Consider the following 21,260-nt stretch of genomic DNA (forward strand, 5'->3'; position numbering starts at 1 on the left):
AATTATTACTGGTGTTTTGAGGTTTCTGAAAGGTGCATTGGGTGATGCGGGGTTAGGCGGTTGTCGAGCAGTGAAGAAATGGTTGCACAGCCTGGTTCTCTCTGACTGACAGTTTTTCTTTATTACGATTTTATTTATAAAACATTCTTTTCCAGCTGGAATACTTAATATTTCCTTTGTCTATTGTTTCAACCTTTGACCGATATCCTCTCACATATTTCAAGGTCAATTATGCATTCTGTTAGACAATGGTTGAAAGTTCAGCATTCTTCACACTGAATTCATTTCGATGTGTGCAACCCATCAGATGTTTTTTTTTTACCTGCCAATATTTAACAATATACTTTACAATTTGTTGTAATAACAGAAATCGCTCCAGACAGTGAGTAAAGCCACTTGATGTAAAGAGCTAAAGAAAAAAAAAAAAAGTGTACTTCTAGGTAAAAACTAGTCAACAATGAATGTTACATTGATGGAGTCTACCCGGAAAACAGCACCCCCACCCCTTGTCAGAAATATCACTCATGATATAAGGACTAAAAGACTAGGGAAGCAAGAGTTACATGGCTGCCAAATAAGTAAACATAACTACTCTCTTTGAGTAGATTATAATTATCAAATGTTTAAACAATAAAATACAAAGTGCTTTAACCCACGAATTTTCCAATAAATTCTCTTATCCTCAAAAGAAAATAAATTTTTACTAATTATTAACAAATATCAATTCAGAAACTTTACAAAACATTTTGAATTATGATTGATGCACAAATAAGGAAAAAAAAAAAAAAAAATATATATATATTTTTCAATTAATGAGCAGAAAGGCTTTGTAATGATGAATGTACGATCAGAGTTATTGAAAAAAAATTTGATTGGAATGGTGTATAATACTGTGGAAGATACTGGGCTTCTAATAAACTGCAAGAATATTCAAACAGTATTTGAAGAATGTGTACAAAAATAGAATTATAATAGACTTGTAAAATCTGTAATTTTACTTCAGTTGTTTTATGGTATTTCCTATAACAATGTTTGATCCCCAATAGCGAGCTTCACAATTGGATCTAATAAAATAATCATTTTTATCATATATATATATATATATATATATATATATATATATATATATATATATATATACACACTTCAGAATGAAGTTATTGAACAAATCAACTGGTATGGAAACCTGTGATTATAGGTCTTACAAAATATTATTGGCAGTAATATTCTATAAGGACAATCCCATCTAAATAAGAATTGCTCGATATACAAGATAGAGCAAATAAATAAAATTTTAGTCATTCAATAAATTTAAAAATTTATGACGTGAAATGGTTAAATTTCAAATCAAAATATTTTTATTATTCTATATAAGACAAAGAATACATTTGAAGTATTATAACTCCTTATCCTATAGGATTTGGATATCTACCATCTCTTCAGAGATGGTAGATATCCAATATATCTGAAGAGATGGTAGATATCCAAATCCTATAGGATAAGGAGTTATAATATTAGCAAATAATTATAATGGTTTACACCTTAATATATAATATAATATTAGCAAATAATTATAATGGTTTACACCTTATTTGCTAAAGCCAGTGAGACATGGAAAATCACAATTAAAAGTTTTTTTTTAAGTATTTAAATATCAGAGTAAGGGAAGTTAATGAAAAGGATATAGAATTTCACATCCAAATTGCATGGTAAAATCCGAAGTGAAGGTCTTTGTTAGCAAGGAAATGGGATCCTATCTGTATTTTGAGTAATCCACATCATAAGGTAACTGGCTTTAGCAAATAAGGTGTAAACTATTATAATTATTTGCTAATATTTTCTCCTCTGAAGAGATGGTAGACATCGAAATCCTATAGAATAAGGAGATATAATATTTCAAATGGATTATTTGTCTTACATAAAATACTTCGATTTGAAATTTAACTATTTTACATCAGAAATTTTAAAATTTATTGAAAGACTAAAATTTGATTTATTTATATATATATATATATATATATATATATATATATATAGTAAAACTGGTAATTAGTAAAAACCTGAAGAGAGTGCTCAATACTATTGCAGAGTAAATATGTGTTTTATTTTTCTATTACCGTTTTATCTGTTTGGTTACATATGTTTTGGATGTTGGACCATGTTTACAATCCAATAGCCTCGTCAGACCTTACAGGAAATTTCTATATATATATAGAATAAATGTCAAAAAACTATATTCCCAAATTCTTGATGTTGACCATCTTATAATTTATTCCTTCAATTCAGTTGACTTTTACAATTCTTGACAGTATCTGTTTCGTAGCGCAAAATCAATCACATAATTATTATATCAATGAGTGAATCTATTATGCTCTTAACTCATCAGAAGAACTTCAAAATGGTGTAATGGAAACATATTTAAGGTATTCGCAGCTTCTCTTCCAATTTTCGGATTTTAATCATATCAAATAAGAGTTTATTTCCTTTTGACAGATTGATTGTTGCTATTTCTTCTGATGAGTTAAGGGCATAATGGATTCACTCATTAATATAATAAGTGATTGATTTTGCGCTACGAAACAGATACTGTCAAGAATTGTAAAAGTCAACTGAATTATAGGAATCCTTTTTTATTTTTCACATAGGCATCACCACTTATCAAGGCCAAGAGGCCACTCGAGGATAAGGGTTAAATTATAAGATGGTCAACACCAGGAATTTTGGAATATAGTTTTTTGTCATCTATTCTCTATATTGCTCTGTAATTACATTGAGCTTATTAAATAAAGATTGGTATATATTATAAAAAAAATATATTTCTACAGAAATATATATATAGTGCATGCACATATTTGCAGATATACAAGGGTCATTCGAAAAGTAAAACCTCATTTTTTTTTTAAATCAAAAAGTTGAGCTATGAAGATGGGAGTTCAAATGAGCGACCTTTTGTTTGCCAGAAGATATTTTTTTTACATAGTCACCACCATTTTCCATGCACTTTAGCTAGAAATTCAATGATGCCTCTCTGCTTCTGTTCATGACAGACGTGCCTTTTTTAGTCTTACACCATCAATTTCTGCAACAGAGAGATGAAACTGTCAGGTCATAAATACATAAGTTCAGTTATAATAATGCAATCTGCAATTCCTTTAATCCATTCAGGCAGAATAGGAGGCATTAGTTTTGAAACATCCCGTGTGTGTGTATATATACGATTTTTTTTTATTAGCAATTCTGTGGTATTTTTCTTCTTTCTTCTCGCTCCCTGAGCACTTTTTAAGAGAGAAGTAATCTGCCCTTTGTTTACATTCTAATCATCCTATATTTTGGGACGTATTATTTATAATTATTAATTTATTATTTAAATATTTATACGTGCATAAAAGTAAGTTATCCCTAGACGTGCATGTTTCGAAGTATCACTTCTCTTCAGCATCGTTAAAGTGGTGACGAGTTTGATTCTCATCAACAAGTTTAGCCATACTGAAGAGAAGTGATACTTCGAAACATGTAGGTCTATGTATGACTTACTTTTATGCACATAAAAATATTTAAATAATAAATTAATATATATGTGCATACACACGTATATAAAGTTAACTTATATAGTTCAGATCTGGAATGGAATCCATTTCCAAAGGCAAAAATGAAGCTCAATATTAAAAATTTTAAATATCTAATAGAGCTACTAATGAACGAGCTGAGCATGCAGGGTCCCCCTCCACGAGTGAAAAATTTACTTTCACGATGACTAGTGTTTGTGCAAAATTTAAAAAAATCCAAGGCATAGTCAGTGAGAAAAGTGTGAACAAATAAACAATTTTGGGGCAATTTTACTCCTATCCGTTATGGTAAAAATTTACTTTCACCATGACTAATGTGCAAGATTCAAAAAAAAAAAAAAAAAAAATCCGAGGTATGGTTACTAAGAAATGTGCGAACGGACAAACAGGAGTGAATTACTAGGTCCACTTTCTCCTTTGTCAAAGAATAATAAAATATTACATTATTTGAAGTTATATTGTTTTACGATATAACATGAAACAAAATAACTTTTACATATGCATCTAGAGCAATCAGAGGTTTGGATTTTTTATGTCTACTCATTCAAAATATCTGACCGTCTGTTGGACGTTTTGCTCATGGTGTTTTTTTTCTCTGGATTGTCTTCCCTTTATCATTCACAGTCTGAATTAGCTCTTTCTAAAAACATTTGTAAAAGTTTTATTTTCCTTAATTCTAAATACACCACATCGATTATGAAACCACTAAATGATGTGACTTAACAAAAAAAAGGATACAGGAAATCTGAGATTGAGTTCATCATGTACATGTGTTCAGAGGCTTTGTCTACATTCTCAAGGATCTCGTACAATTCCATCGTTAACTGAAACAACAAAACAAAAACAAATATTTAATTTTCTATTATATAATGGGTAATTGTGTTGTGTGCGCGTGTGTATATTTGTATGTCCAACTAAAACTTGAAAAAAACACAACAAATCCCTACAAAGTGGGTTTTTTTTTAATTCTAGAAAAATATATAAAATTTAGAAAAAAAAACAAACAAAAACATTCAGTCTTTGGGTGCCAAATAGTCATTTATATCATTTAATGTTATCATGTAACAAGTGTATTTCTTTTAAAATTAAAAGACATGAAATCCAGATTTAATTTATTGTTTCTTTAAAAAGAAAGGCTGGATGGGAGAAACTTGGTTTTATAGTGCTCTGGAGGCATCCTTAATTTTATTTGGAACTTTCAATAGTGCTCTGAAGGCCTAATATTTATTTTTTCACTCCTCACATAAAAAAAAAAAAAAATTCTTCCAGGAGAAGTGAAGGATGAGAAACAAAACACTAGTTAAAATCTTCTATTTATTTTTTTATGGTCCCAGACAATGCTGGATAGCTCATATAAAGAGTGCTTGTCTGTATGCATGTATGTATGGATGGATGTCAAGAACTACAAAACAAAACCCCACAAAGTTGAAATTATTCTTGATCAGCGATGCTGCAGGAGGAATGATATATAAAACTAGCAGGCCACGAGGTATTGTCTGGTCGTAAAGTATGCTTAAATATATTTTGATTAATACAGATCTGGTATTTATTATTACATTGGACTCAATATATACTAATGATTTAAACAGTAAAAAAAAAATAAAATAAAAAAAAGACTCGTGCACCACAATTGAGAATCAAAACCAAAACGTTCAGCTTATGATTTACTTTTTCTTTTGACGGTAATGCCTGAGCTATGTTTACTGCAAGGCTAAAAATTATAACATGAAACAATAGCTATTACGTTACGCATGCATATTCGTAATGCCGTTATTTGACCTTCACCTGGCAAATTCCATTTTTTTTAAATTTTCACTTTTGCACCGATTCCCCTCCCCCTCGACTAAAACTCAAATAGAAATTTTGCATAGGTTCGAATACCCTATATATTAATTTTCATGTCTAGACCAAAAACTGACAGGAGTTTGGTAGGCAAAATTTATTAAACATATATATATATATATATATATATATATATATATATATATATATGCATATATAGAAAGAGGTTTGTGTTTGCAATAACCTTTTTACGCAAATATTACGCAAGTATAAATCATGTAGAATATCTGCATGAATATAATTACACGTAATAGCTAACTAAAGATGATCATCCCATAAAAAAAATAGAAAACTAATAGTGAATTAAATTGAATATTTAAAAGAACATGCAAATTAGCTAGATCTTTTGCAGATGAATGCAATTCCATGATCCATATATAATGAAGTTGTATTTTTTTTTTTATTAAAATGAATAGAAAAAAGGGTTTTTAATATGACTAGCAATACACACAAAAAAAACAACAACATTTATAGTATAGATTTAGAAAAAATTATTTATTCCCTGGGTGTCAGCAAGGTAAATGCTATTATGTACGAATTTGGAAAGAAAATGTTGACCCATTCCTCAAGGAATCTCTCATATAGAGGAGAGTGGTACTTGTACAGTTTAATCGAGACGTTAAAAAATGAAAATATTGAAACAAATGTTATATTGTACGTACTTGTTATGAAATGAAGTTTCATACAAAAAAAAATCAAAAAAAAATCACTTAATTTGATCAAGTAGATTTTTTTTTTTACAGAGGAAAATTAAACTTTAACGAGATGGATTGTGTCATAGCCATCTTGTTTTTCATGGATGATGAGGGAGGGGGAAACAGGGGAGATAACTTCAATCACTGCTTAAAGTTTGTCAAAATTTAACGAGATTGTTTTAAAACATGGGCAGAAAAAATACCTAGACAAATTCTTTTTCGCTTATTTTACAGAGTTTCTCTGTCCTTTTTTTTATTTTGTCTTTTGTTAATCACTTTTTCGTTTAAAAGGCACCCCCCCCTTCTCGTTCCTGGAAATAGGCAAGTAGTGATGATACAATCGATCTCATTAAAATTTGATTTTCCTCTGTAAAAAAAAAATAAATAATAAAAAAAAATACTTGATCAAATTAAGTGATTTTTTTTTTGTGTGAAAACTTTTTCCATAACAAGTATGTACAGCACAATTTTTTTTTCAATATCATTTTTTAATGCCTTGATTAAACTGTACAAGTACCAGGAGAGTTATCCATGTGTGTGTGTGTGTGTGTGTGTGTGTGTGTGTGTATATATATATATATATATATATATATATGTCCAGCTAGAGAAGAATGTGCTGGGTGGGGGAGAAACGGGGGCTAGAGGGATGGGTGGGGAAAACAGGGAAGGTGGAAAGAGAGGAAGATAGAAAAACAGAGGAAAGGGGAGAGAGAGAGAGAGAGAGAAACATTTATATATCAAGTATAAAAATAATTGATAAAGTATTTTCTTTTTTACTAGGAAAATCAAATGTAATTACCAAGCAAGATGCTATTTTTTTTATATCTATTTTTATAAATAAGGGGAGACAACTCAATTCAAACTATCAAGATCTAAATCAGTCTTGTATTTACTTAATTATAAAAAAAAAATTCTATATAAAACCTATTTCATGATTTTTGGAATATGACATACTCGTTCCATGACTAGTATGTATACCATAAATATTTGGCTGTATTTTTATTTTTAATTTTAATTCTAATTAAGCACTAAAAATAGTTACAAGACAAAATATATTGAATAATTCAGTTTTATTAGACTCTTTAATACAGCCAATTCTATATGACAAACTGACTTCTCTCCCCTGTTTTCAATAAACTAGTTTATTTATTTTTTATTTTTTTTTGCAAATTAGAAAATATCAGATGGAGAATATACGATAATGTTTTTTTTTTGTAAAAAAATAATTCTTCGCAAGTCTTCTACTTAATTTTTTTGCAATTTCTGTAATATTTTACTAATTTCAACAGGACACCTAATAGTCTAATAGCGATTTTACTTAAAATCCATTTTTGTGGATATCCAATTATAATGCATAAACCGCACATATTTAAATAATGAATCAACATTTTTGAGTTTTGAATGTCTATCCAAATATTGTCATTTGTATAAGATTGTTAAGCATGTCATATAGAGGTAAAAAGATGAGGCTCTTACCTCAATGAGACAGCGTGTTCTTTCAGCATGAAATCTTTGCAAGAATGGGCCAACTAAATGGCATAAGAAAATGTATTGTTCTTCCGTCCGGATGATTGGTTTCAGTTTTTCCCGAACAAACCTTAAAAAAAAAAAAAAATTTAAAAAAATAAAATAAAAAAAACATTAAAATGGCCTGTTATTCATATGAACAATGCAAGTCTTCTGAAACACTGTACATATAATAAACAGCTATTTATATACCTAATTTGCATAACAATATGAAACAATCATTCCCAGGCTTTAATCAAGGATGACTGACATCTGAGGTTAAAGCTAAGCAGAAGTTAAGTTAGACCAAACAGAGGTACGAGTCGAGATGACGAATGGCATTTTTACGAACTGGAAGAAAACAGGGTTTTAAATGAGTGTCAGAGGAGACATAGCGAGATTGTCTTTGCTTTTATTGTTATTTTCATGGCAAGTTCCCGTCTGAGTTTCAATTTATGTCCTCCCCTACAAAAAATACTCGACTAGCTACAACCACCATCTAGTTTCCCACACTCTCTATCTGTGCCTAAATCTAAATGCAAATTCCATGAACTTCTTTCCTGGAACTACCTGCCTGTGAAACTATTCAGCTGACCTGCTTTCTAACTGACTACAATATGGTCGTCTACAAGTCCAGGTTCTTGTTGAGCCCCCTCCCCCCACACACAAATAAGCCATTTCTACCCCATTTCCACATTGTCTCAGTGACTACTGCATACTCATTAACTCTTATCCTCGAATAGTCTTTGAGCCTGGATAACTGGTAAGTCTCATGTTAAAAAAAAAAAAGACATCGAATAATGCAAGTCTGCTAAGAGTTGTGAGGCAGTTGCCCCAATATCGAAAGAATACTTTGATAATTGCTAAGTGCAAAATATTACACCGACCGAACATCTGTCCACATGTCACTCATTTCAGTTAAAAAGTTGAAAAAATTATTAACTAAGATAACTTTAGTTTCTCTCTCTCTCTCCTAAGTCAATTCTCTCCAAAAGTAAAAATTTAAAAAAAACCCAGGAACATCTCTATTTCTTCCAACAATGAAAAGCTAAATTTATGTAAAAAAAGGTAAACAAAAAACGACTATAAAAGAAGTGAAAATAAAAAAGACCCACATATTAATATCCCCCCTAAATATTCGTAATGAAAGTATAACACCTGGTGCAGAAATGTAATGTGAACAGATATCTTGCTTCACAACTCCCCAGAGAATAGAATAAAAGGGCAATGAATCTAACACAATTGAATGTAATATTTTGGGGGAGGGGAAAGAGATTTCATTTGTAGAAAAAAACAAAAAAACTGTCCATACTTTTTATCAGCAATTTCATTAAAATTGATAATGAATTTTGTAGGTGCTGTCAAATTCAATCATAAAAAATATTTAGAAACTTTTGGAAACAAAAAAACAAAATTTTTATGCTTCTATGCAAAGGTATTATTCAAGGTTATTTTTAATAGAATTTTTTTTTTTTTTTTTTTTCAAAAATGTGTATTGTTACACTTACCCAGGGATTTGGCTGAGTTGGCCAATTCCTGCGTGGTGCCAACAGGCATGCACCAGAGTGAGGAGGTAACTGCAATATTGTTCAGCATACACCTGATGACTCACTTTAAAGTTAAACAACTGGAATGGTTGACAATAAACGGTCGGCGTAGATAAAAGGGGATTGCAGATTTGTTCTATTATTTTTTCATTCAATACTGAATAGTAACGTTCCTGGAATGAACAAAAGAAATCATGAACGAAATGAAACGAAAGAAATAAAAATGAAATGAAACAATGAAAAACAAATTAAAACAATATTTTCTTTCTCTCACAGGTACATACATTTAATTTTTTTTTTTTTTTTTTATCGAAGGAATTTTATACCAGAACCGATGAAACAGCGCAGATCTGGATTATCATGGAAAGTACTCAGTGACTTTTGTGTCCTTACTTGTCTAGAATTCTTCCTATATTAAAAAACAAAAATACAGAAAAATCTGTTCGATGTACGTACCTGTGATGGAAAAAATAGTTTTAAAAATCACAAATTGATCAGGTAGGTTTATTTTCGTAAATAAAATAATTGTTAAGCAATTAATGGAAAGAAAATGAAACAACGAAAAAAATAAATAAAAATAGAAATGAAATAAAGAAAAAGGAAAGAAACGAAATAACACAAAGAAAAAAAATTAAATGAAAAAGAAAAAGGAAAGAAACGAAATAACACAAAGAAAAAAATTAAATGAAAAAGAAAAAGGAAAGAAAAAATGAAACAAAGAAAAAGAAACGTAAAAATAAAATGAAAGAAAAAAATGAAACAAGAAATATAATGAAAAAGAAAAGAAAGAAAATGAAAGAAAAAACAAAATGAAACAAAGAAATTTTTTTTTAAATATTTACTGGCAATGATGTAATAATGAGTCCAACAGCATTCATCCAACTCATCACTTTTTCACGCGCCACTCGAGTACAACTGAAAAGTTTAAAAAGAAAATTATTTTTTAATACATCAATAATAATCCTGTCATAGAAATAATATTTATAAAACAAATAACTATTTAAATAAAACTAGACAAAACACTATATCAGATATATTAAAGTGTGATCTCACAAAAAAAAAAAAAAAAAAAAAAAATCAAAGTCTTTCACATGGTCAGATAAAGAAGGAATTTTGTTTTCAAATTACAACAATTTTAGCAAAAACGATCAGAGAAAATTTAAAATTATCCCTCTTCTGTCATTAATCGCTTTTCGAATTTTTAGTTTTCCTTCCCTCTCGCCGTGATCGAAATATCTCGACTCATATTGACCTTATTTTCTCCTCTTCTGTGACATTTCCTTGACCCAAACTTTCCTCTTCCAAATTTTCTAGTTCAACTGAACTTGACCGACATTCCTCTTAATTTTTGTTTTGCCCGAATGAATCAGAAAGGATTGCTAATTGCATTGTTATGATGGCTGAACTTATGCATTGATGACCTAAAATTTCATCTCTCTGTTGCAGCTTTTGATGGTGTAATACCAAAAACATATTGAATTGATCAACATTCACCCGCACCTGTTGAACGTTTATGAAGCTGATGTAGTTGATGTCAGCACAGTTAGGAGATGGGTTCGTTGATTTCATAGTCGTGAAATGTGAGTGACAAAATGCGCTCTGGACTTTTACAATCGAGGCAACGTTTATTGCTGGCAAAAGTGCATTGAGAATGGTGGTGACTATGTAGAAACATTAATTTTGGAGCACTGAAGGCTGCTCGTTTTAATGGTACCACTCCCATCTTCATAGCTTGTCAACTTTGAGTAAAAAAAAAAAAAAAAAAGAAGCTTTATTTTGAAATGACCCCCCCCCCCCCGTACTATATCCACACATTTTACCCGACCCTCTGCCATCCTCATATCACTTTTCTATTCACCTCGTAATTCATCTCTTGCATGAAATGTGGAAAAGATAAAAAAAAAAAAAAAAAAAAAAAAAAAAAAAAAAAATGGCATCTGTTTTACTCTGCAGTTAAATAAAAAAAATAATACAAAAGATGTTGTATGGCATAATCACCTTGACAAACCGGTTCCTGCTGGATCAACAAAGTTAAGCAACGTTGAAACTGATAAGTACTAAATGGGTGACCATTTGGGACTTCCAGGTGCTGTATGTGCTCTCCGCTTATCTTAGCATTGTTTCCAGTCATCCTGGACTTCTTGCCACTGGACTCAAACAATGCCGATTCAGGAGAGGATTGCACAACCTTTGCCTTACAATTACGCGCGCAGCTGCCCCTACAGAGGGTATCCTTTGTCTTTTAAGACTGAATGGAGGCATTGTTGTGAGGTGAGACATGAAGGCGATTGACATTGGGTATTGGGAGAGCATTGCAGATGATTGCTTAAGATGGTAAGGAATCGCTGAACTAACATCTGAAAGCAGGCAAGAAGATGCTGTTGCAGAGAGGCACACACATAAAAAGGCAAACACATTTGTGACCTTTGCAACAGAGCCTGTCACTCATGTATTGGTCTTTTTCAGTCACAAACAGTTCTGCTCCAGCCAAGTAAACAGTTTGGACAGCGTAAGGTTGCTTCATCCATTGTTGACTGTCTGACGGAAGCTTACTACACACACACACTAGTTATCAAATAACGTGTAAATCGATTATTCAATCCAAGCATTAATCAAATGATAATAAAAGAATAATGATATGATATTAGGTTGAACAAAAAACGACAAAAGAAAAAGATATTATATAAGACGTTGTAGCTGTTATGTTGCGAAGGGGAGGGGGATCTATATGACTGCGTATATACGGTACCAAATTAACCTATGTTGTATAGGCATTGTTATTATCTAAATCATATTTATATTTTCTTGATTAATTAACGGGCGTATATATATAAGTGTATGTACGTTGTGTTTGTGGTATAACGGAATGTTGTCCTTGTGTCCTAATGTCTATCTTAACGGCCCGTGACTTGTCTAGTTTTTGTTGGTGCGTGCTTGCGTGTTAACAAATATACATATACACATGACGACATACCTGTTGCTGGTTGCATCTGGGGGGATTCTTCAACTATCTTGGGGAGCTGGGCCTGTTTTAAGGAATATGCTTTACAAGACACAGACCAAAACGCTTTAGGATTTTATATATTTTATTCACTCCCACGTATTCGTCACAGCAGAAGGGAGTGATAGATAGGCTCTCGGCTTGTGAGATTTTATATGTCTCTGTTCTGAGACTGCCACCACTCCCTCATAGGGAAACCCATTTAGCCCATCTGTCTTCCTCAGCATCTCAGACCCAACTCAAACTATGTTTGTACTAACTGGAACATATGACGTGACACTGACACGCCAGTCTGGTCCCTGTTCGGATACTTCAGGTGCAAACTGACTGGTCACAGAGTTTGACAAAGTTTGATAACCTGTCAAAACAGGATTCAAATCTGTTGTCCACTTATCGCTAGATAGATTGGTTGTTTATTTTTTACGGCATATCAACCCTTTTCAGGTTATTTAATGCCGAATCAAAAGATTCAGAAGAAAATTTTTTTTAATAGAATATATTTGTTGTTTTCAAGTCAGTTTCTATTTAACCCATAGTCGGGACCCTAACTGGTACTACCACTGCAGGTCAGAGTGGACTTGGGAGCAATGGCAATTAAAGGGTGGCTCCACACTCCCCAAAGCCCGCAAGCTGGGGGCCTCACCACTGGATATAATTTAAGGTCATATCCAGGACCGCTAGATAGATAATCATATAGACACACACACATATATATATATATATATATATATATATATATATATATATATATATATATATATATATATATATATATATATAGATCAATAAATAGATAAACAGACAAATGTTTCTATACGACTATTATCTAACTTTCGCCTTGAAGACCAATAACAATCAGGACAAATACAGTGGTATGTATAACTAACAAAATGTGTATTAGCAAAAGTACGTTACAGAAGTACACATGATTCTGGGGCTATAACTGCTACATCAGTATAACTATATTCTGTCTCTAAATATGTTGCTAATTCCTAAAATCAACTTACTCCATAACAAAATGTCCATTTCTGTGTTTCCTAAAGAAAGAGTAGAGAATTTACAAAGGTTGTTCCAAAAGTAAGACCTATTTTTTAAACTAAAAATATTGAAGAGCTATGAAGATGGGAGTAGTACTATTATAACTTATTATAACTATTATAGTACTATTATATAGCTCCAAAATTTATTTTTCTACATATTCATCATTATTCTCAATGCACTTTTGCCAACAATGAAGGATGCCTCGGTTGTAAAAGTCTGGAGAGTGCTTTGTTGTTCACATCTCAATCACCACTCTGAAATCAACAAACTCATCACCTGTGCTGACATCAACTACATTGGCTTTATAAACGTTCAACAGGCACTGGTGAATGTTGATCAGTTCCAGTTTTTCTGCATGGAGGAATTCAATAATGCATCTCTGCTTCTGATGCACATCCATGACAGGGTTGCTTTCTTAAAGTCTCACGCTGTCAAAATCTGCAGGGATAAAACTTTCAGGTCAGAAATGCATAAGTTCAATCATCATAAAAATGCTATTTGCAATTCTCTACAGATCTATTTGGGCGAAATAAAAAAAGAAGTAGGAGGAATTACTTTTGGAACACCCTTGTATGCTAGAAACTATTGTTTCAAGTTTGATGAAAAAAAAAAAAAATTAAATAAAAATGCATTACCTTGTGAGGATAACATCAAGAAGGGCTGCCCCTGCTGTTTCACTGGAAATTGGCAAGGCCATGATTTCAATGCAAGTGACGTGCAAGGCGTGTGCTGCAGGGTTTGGGAATTCATTGAAACGCCAATCACAACTTGGAAAAGGGGAAGGTCTTTTATCCGAGATTGCTACAAAACAGTTAAGGAAACTATTTGCAAGAAACAAAAGATTAAAAACAAAAAAACAAAAAACAAATAAATATAACATAAAAAAAAAAATCAAATTTTAATTACAAAGTGAGGCACTATTTTTAGATTGGCCATTTTTTTGATCCACCATAAATGGAGACACCTCAATTCGAACTACCGAGTCTTCTAATGGCTACAGTTTACTATTATAATCAGTAAAAATCAAGAAAAAAAATTATTTTCTATATTAAAAAAAGGAAAAAAAAAACTGTTTGATCAATTTACATAATTTTTGGAATGTTATCCTTATCTTCATAGTTGTTTTACCACATTTCGCCCAACTCATTCCTGGCCTTCTTCTACGACAGGTGAGGAATGCCGAATCTCTCAACGGTATCCCCAGTAATTACTGCCTTCCATACTTGTTGGGGTCTCACCATGATTTGGCACTCCATGCATTCCAATACATATGGTTGATACCAGTAATGTTGTAAGCAATCAAATCACTTTGTAGGCACTCAAGTTTATATATATATATATATATATATATATATAATTTAAAGGAGATTAGAACAATAGTCTAAAGAGCTGAGTGTATTTTAATGTAACAGTGAAATTGCTAGTTTAATTAAAATACAGGAAAGAGAAAGTGCTCGTTGTAATTTAGATATATAATAAGCTCGATAGTTAAATGTCCTAGAGCTAATTCAATATTAAGTAATGTGATTGATAATTTAAAATTTAAAAATCAAATTATAATTAAATTAAAAATCCGTTTCATAAGAAGGAACAACAACAAAATCAATTATCTGTACGATCGTTTCGGAAAACAATGCTTTTTATTGTGGTATACATCAAGTTACGTACAATAATTACATATAGTTTTTTAATAAGCAAGGTCTCCTCGTCAGCAAATTTTGAAGGGTTTTTATTGAATTTAAAAGACACCATAAATAAACCTAGCATTAAAAGTGAGGCAGATGAATCTGAAAAAATTGAAATAAAAGGTCTGGATTTAGAATTTATAAGAAAATTAATATGGGTTAGAGATAGAAATAAATAGAGAAAAATATAGATTTGAATTTACATTATAAGTTTGCTTTAAAAATATATAGAGATATTTACCTTTTAATTTTTCGCTTTTTGAAATCAGGAACTATGGTTAAAATACTCATTTAGATGTTTGCTATAGCTTTTTATCTTATTGAATGATGAATTTTAAAAGGAGGGGGGGGAATGCCCGTGCAATAAATTATTTCCATTAGCGTATTTTTGATTTAAAGACGCTACGGTTTATATTAAGAATGTTGCTTGTGCAATTACATGTTGTAAGGAGAGATAATTGTCATGTTTTCTTTACTTTATTTATTTGAAGGGTGTAAGGGAGATAATTAGTCTAACTTAATTTATTAAAAAAAAAAAAAAAAAAAAAAAAAATTGTAATCTATTTTTACTAATAAGTAATTTTTAATTATTTAAGGTGGTTTATATTTATTAAATTTAAACCAACGTTTATGACTGCATGTAAATATAAGCTCCTGTCTTGAATTTAATAGTGTGGTTGTATTTTTTATATCTTCATATTTTAAAATTTTTAGGTGTTATATATATATATATATATATATATATATATAACACCATTCGGTATGGACCCAATGATAGAAGACCAGATAAGAACGAAAAACTTGGATTTATAAGACCAAATAATCCAATTTTAAATGTCTTTGGAGATTTGTGGCGCAGTGGATTGAGGCGTTGAGCCTGTACGGTTCCGGGTGAGCAGTGTCTGAAGATAGCGGTTTCAATCCTACCCAAAGCAGGCTTGAGGATTAGTTGGCCGAAATGTGGTGAAACAACAACAACTATGAAGATGAGGATAACTGTCTGCAAAAGAGTAGATAATTATACAAATCATTCATCTCAAAGGATTCCAATAAGAAAATAATACATGGCGGGACGATAAATTTGTCACCCTAAAGAAAACAACATTACAGATGTATTTTAAAACTTTTACTGAAAAAAATCAATTCAGGTAATTAGATTATGTAGTAGAGCTGACATCTATTCAATGTAGCCACCTTGATATGGGTCCGGAACTGGGAGTATGTGTTTTCCACAAGCGGTGGCAGGAGCTCGGCGAATACTTGGCAGATGGTGGCGATCAGGCTGGCTTTGGTGTTGTGGGAGGTCATGTTGGTGATGTTCTTGATGTATGACCAAACAAAGTAGTCCAACGGGTTGTGTTCAAGGAAGGAGGAGGTGGGGTTCAGTGAGAGAAGGGTACAAAGTTGTAGCACTCTTTCTGAAGCCAAGCCTGGGTCTCTTTGGACTTGTGGGTCAGTGAAGAGTCCTGCTGCCACACCCAAGGTCTACCAGCAGCCACCTGATTAAACCAGGGAATCACCACACTCTTTAGCACATCCAGGTACACTTTGGTGTAAACTTTCAAGCGGACTTTGAAGATGTGAGGTGCCATGATATGGCCCTCACTTTAAACAACACCATGACAATAATCATGGCCAGAAACTTTGTTTTCATCACCCTGGGTATGTCTCTGTTATTCGTAGCAATCCAGCAATACATTTTGAGGGTGCTGGCAATGGTCCTGTTGTCATAACTTGAATCGGTAGAGAGCATGAGTTGTACAGCAGCACATCTCCGTTCTTGCTCGTTGAACATGTGTAACTTTCAGACATGATAGGAGACTCCTATCGCTCTTGGGATTTGAACACAACTGGCCAACTAGTAGATCGTCTGCAACCAAAAAAAAAACGTTTGGAAATGGAATCATGTAGTCTTTTCTAGAGTGACAATTTTATCGCAATTCCCAATTCTGATAATGTACTGAAAAATGATAATTCTTTTGATTTTCAAAACTGCTCAATACAGTCAATCAATAGAAAAGGATACTGTCAACAAGACGTCCCACTAAACGAATGTAATAATCTTGGTCAGGAATCCACCCCACTTCATCAGGAGGAGATTTATTTAAGAAGTTCTGATAGTCCTCAGTTAGACACCAATTTGGCGGACGGATATCTTTTAGAGCACCTGAAATGAGAAAATTAAAATATTATCAACAAAAACGTAGGTGTTTATTGAGAATTAAACTTAATTAAAACAAGCAACAACAAAAAAAGTGCAGAAAATAAAGACAAATCTTTATGTACATATGTCACGGAACAAAGATGTCATATTCCAAAAATCATAAATTGATCAAGTATGTTTTTACCCTAGAAAATTAAATTTTATTACGAAGGCACTATTTTTAGATTATCCATTTTTTTGATCCACCATAAATGAGACACCTCAATTTGAACTAATAAGTCTTCTAATGGCTATAATTTACTATTATAATCAGTAAAAATAATGAAAACAACAAAAAAAATTTCATTATATTTAAAAGAGAGAAATGTAACAAAGTATGGATCAAGTAAAGATTAGATACGTTCGGCTGTGGTCAGGAAGAAACAAAATCGGCATCGAAGGAGACTGGAGTGTAAAGTGAAGGCAAGAAATGGGCCGGCTGTGGCCAGCATGCAGTCGGAAGAAAGTGAACGCTTGCCAAGTTAGATGGACATTTGGCAACAAGAGACTTTTTAAGTGGTGTAGAGACGGGAGAGAAACGGTAATAAATTCTTTTGTTAAAAAAAGAAAAAAAATGCTGACACGGATTTTTATTTATTTCTTTATGTTTGTTTGTTTGTCTATGCAATGTTACAGAAAAAAAAAAATGATCAATTTATGTAATTTTTGGAATATGACATCTTCGTTCCATGATGAGTGTATACATCATAAAGAATTTTCTGTATTTTTTTTTTTTATTAAGTGTAATTCTAGTTAAGAACCAAAACTTAATTTGCCACATTCCTCAGATAATCATACGGAGGTCTGGTTGACAAAAAAAAAAAAATCCAGCACAAAAAAAAAAGTAAAAAGCAAATTAAAATTAATTGATACAATTTTAAGTCAATAAAATGAATTGAAACTATTTGAGAGCATTAGCTGTTTAATTATATTACCTGTAAGATTTTTTTTTATTATTACAAAAAAATCCTTATCGTCATATTTGGTTCAATATTTGTTTTATATGCTGGCATTTGTTGGATAGTTTGTAGAAATTGAATTCCAAACTAACCTATCTCTGGCTAGGTCTTTAAATGGTGTATGGTTTGGTTGTTTTATTTTACTTTGAAGGGTTGGCTTGGTAGTTTTATTTTACAGCATATCAACCTTTTTCAGGTTATTTATTTAGTACCAAATCCAGCACCATTGATAAAACTTTCATCGCTATGACTATTCTACATCCAAAGGGTTCATACACCAGTTATGTTGCATGCAGGCAAATCATTTCTTGCACACACAAGGTCTTCCTTGGTCTACCACTTGTCCCTAATATGCGAGATATCCAGACGTATTATAAAACTGATGCAACCACGTTTCTCCGCTTGAAAACAATCACTGCCCCTAATGCTGTTTTCATGGTTTTCCCGTTCATCTTCTATTCTGGCCGTGTTGTCATCTCTCAAAATTGTGACAGCTGCGGGGGCAAGCACAGTGGCTCACCATGATGAAAATACAAAACACACAGGAAACAAACTGACACATTCCATAGATAACAGTTGGGATCTTCCCTTGGCCTTTTGGCTAAGAACGAAATGTAGTATCTGTTCTGCTACTACACTTCACCTTTTCTGTCCTCGGTCAGTCGGGAGAAATCCTAGGCCGAAACAATTTTTTTTTTTGTTCCTATCTAGAGCGTCCCTTTTTGGGGAACTGGATTTTCTCCACATTAAAAACCGACCTTGTGTCTCTTGGAGGCAAGTAAGTAGGAGCAGTTGGGATCTAGGCGCATGCGTATCACATCATCAACTTCTTTAACCATGATCGTCCATATCTATATATGGTCTGTCGAAGCCACATTGTCGTCGTCTGACATCAACTCATTTCAATCTGCTCTGAGCCAAACTCAAGATAGTGTGTAAACTGTCCTTTACCATTATAGATTACTGCAAAAACTAACACTCACCCTAAAATTATCCGTAAATTAAATCTAAATATATTGACCGCTATGTCTGGTCATCTGTTCACCAGACCTTGATTAACAATCCTATTCCAGCTTTCTTTTGTGTTCCTTGGTGAACAACTTCCTCTACAATATCTTTCTACTAATCTCAATTCCTATACCTTGGTTCTGCTGATCGACTTATTTCCTCTTTTTCTCATTTCCTAACACAGACAGATGGAGGCGATGGTATCAGGGGCTGTACATGGGCAAACTACCTGAGACGTCAAACATGTAAGACATCGAAAATTGCACCAATACCGAGTTTCTGATGAAGCACAGTTGGGGGATCCTTTTCTTCAATTTCCAGCTGCACATTCATCTGATTATTAACAGGGTTCGTTCAGATTTTCGATGTCCATTTTTGAGGACTTTTCAAAGTTTTTCAAAGCCTTCTCCAGACAAAATGCAAATTTTCAAAACAAAATATGGGGTTTGTTTTATAATCAACAGCAATTCAAAAAAGTGATTAAAAAAAAAAAAAAAAAATCAAATCTAAAACGAATAAATGTTACCATAACCAATAAAAGTTATTTTGCAACCTACCTGCATCATTTTTTGGTGTTTTAAAGTAATTTTAAATGTTTTTTTATTTAATCTCAAATATTAATTCTCTTTACGGCTTTTAATTTCTAGCCAAGATGGCTGCCATCTTATCCATGTTTTTTGGCCCGGTCGGCCTAATTTTAAATTATCACATTTTTTTTTGTGGGGGTGGGAGTGGGGATCCTTGAAAAGTCCTGTCCGCACAAGGAAAGTATTTTTTAGAAGAGAGGGGGGGGGGGTTTATAGCTCCCCCTTGTGCCCGCCCCAAATTAAATTAAAAATGAGAAAAATAGACAGAGATTTGACTCTTTACTACCTCAGGTAGTTTTATGCTACTTAAAAAAAATTTTTTTTTTTACACAGTGATCACCACTTATCAAGGCCCGGAAGCCACTCAGGGATAAGGGTTATTGCAAGTACATTATGTTAGTGTGGAGATTTGATGAAATGTTTAATTAAGGGGGCGGTTCATTAGGAATTTGTTAACGTTGGACTTGAAGACATCCAAGTTGTAGTCCGGTGGGAAGCAGGCAGACGGAACAGAGTTCCACAGGCATGCAGTTCTAAGAAAGAAGCTTTGTTCATGGAATCTGCGTTTTGATTTAGGCACAGATATAGAGTGGGGGAAATTTTTCACAGTGGATTCAGTTAGACAGGTGTTTTTCGTGAAAGATTGGCGAGGGGGGACCAGAGATTGGAGTTCAGACAAGCACCTGCCATGGAAATAACAATAAAACAAGGATAGGCTCGCAACGTCTCTTCTGTGGGAGAGAGGTTGCAGGGAAGAGAAAAGGGCATCCCCCACTAAGCCACGAAGTCTATTTTGTACTCTGTCAATAATAGTATTCAATAGTATTAGTTTCGATTTTATTTTTAAATATTTCTACACAAATTTTTACTGGACATAAAGAATACAATTTTCAAAGCCTTTTCAAGAAATTTTGAAGGCATTTTCCATATTTTCAAGGATTTTTCAAGGCAATAGTAGAAATAAGGCCTTTTTAAGGCAAAAGTAAAAATTCAAGGACTTTTCAAGTCTGTCAAACCCTGATTAAAAGCAAAATCTTTAAAATTTATGTTGGCAGAATTTAACCTGATTGGCTGAGCAGATCATCTAATCTAGGGTAATCTGTAGACATAAGGGCCTAGAAAGAAAATGGCTGCCAAGTTAGTTTAATGTAAAAACTGAAATAAATCCTTACTCCACAAATAACTTAATTGTTCATAAGTTTGCGTTGCTAAAAAAAAAAAAAAGCAACCAGAGTTATTCCTGAAAATTCCTTCTGGCATAAATTTACTTTCACATGACTAATGTTTGTGCAAAATTTCAAAAAATTCCAAGCATAATTACAGAGAAAAGTACGAACAAACAAATGAGAGTGAATTACTAGGTCCAATCTATCCTTTGACAGGGGATCAAAAATAAACAAAAGCAAACGAGCAAAGAATAATCAAAAGATAAGAGAATAAAGAAACATTTAAGAAAATAAGCAAATAATAAAAACATCAAATAAAAAAAAATTAAAATAAAATAAAAAACAAAAAATAAAAACAAAAAATAAAATAAAAACTACTAAAAAACAATAAAACAATTATCAAAATTACATTGAGTAAAAAAACGGCATCGAAATACATGGTATTTCTTTCCCT

The 21,260-nt window shown here is 32.3% G+C and overlaps 1 protein-coding gene across 3 annotated transcripts in view; it reads right to left on the reverse strand.

Annotated features, from left to right (window-relative positions):
- Nucleotides 1–21,260, reverse strand: part of LOC145296725 (mediator of RNA polymerase II transcription subunit 23-like) — a 171,730-nt gene that overhangs the window by 1,791 nt on the left and 148,679 nt on the right. For all 3 annotated transcript variants that reach the window (XM_080142729.1, XM_080142727.1, XM_080142730.1), the window contains exons 28-33: nt 16,910–17,050; nt 13,834–13,999; nt 9,999–10,071; nt 9,118–9,329; nt 7,580–7,700; nt 4,305–4,390 (exon numbers count right to left, since the gene is read on the reverse strand). In XM_080142729.1, the coding sequence (XP_079998855.1) occupies nt 4,305–4,390; nt 7,580–7,700; nt 9,118–9,329; nt 9,999–10,071; nt 13,834–13,999; nt 16,910–17,050 (799 nt within the window). The remainder of the gene's footprint in view (nt 1–4,304; nt 4,391–7,579; nt 7,701–9,117; nt 9,330–9,998; nt 10,072–13,833; nt 14,000–16,909; nt 17,051–21,260) is intronic.

The sequence above is a fragment of the Euprymna scolopes genome, chromosome 17 (genome assembly GCF_053919585.1).
Source record: "Euprymna scolopes isolate OS-2025 chromosome 17, ASM5391958v1, whole genome shotgun sequence".
NCBI classification, from domain to species: domain Eukaryota; kingdom Metazoa; phylum Mollusca; class Cephalopoda; order Sepiida; family Sepiolidae; genus Euprymna; species Euprymna scolopes.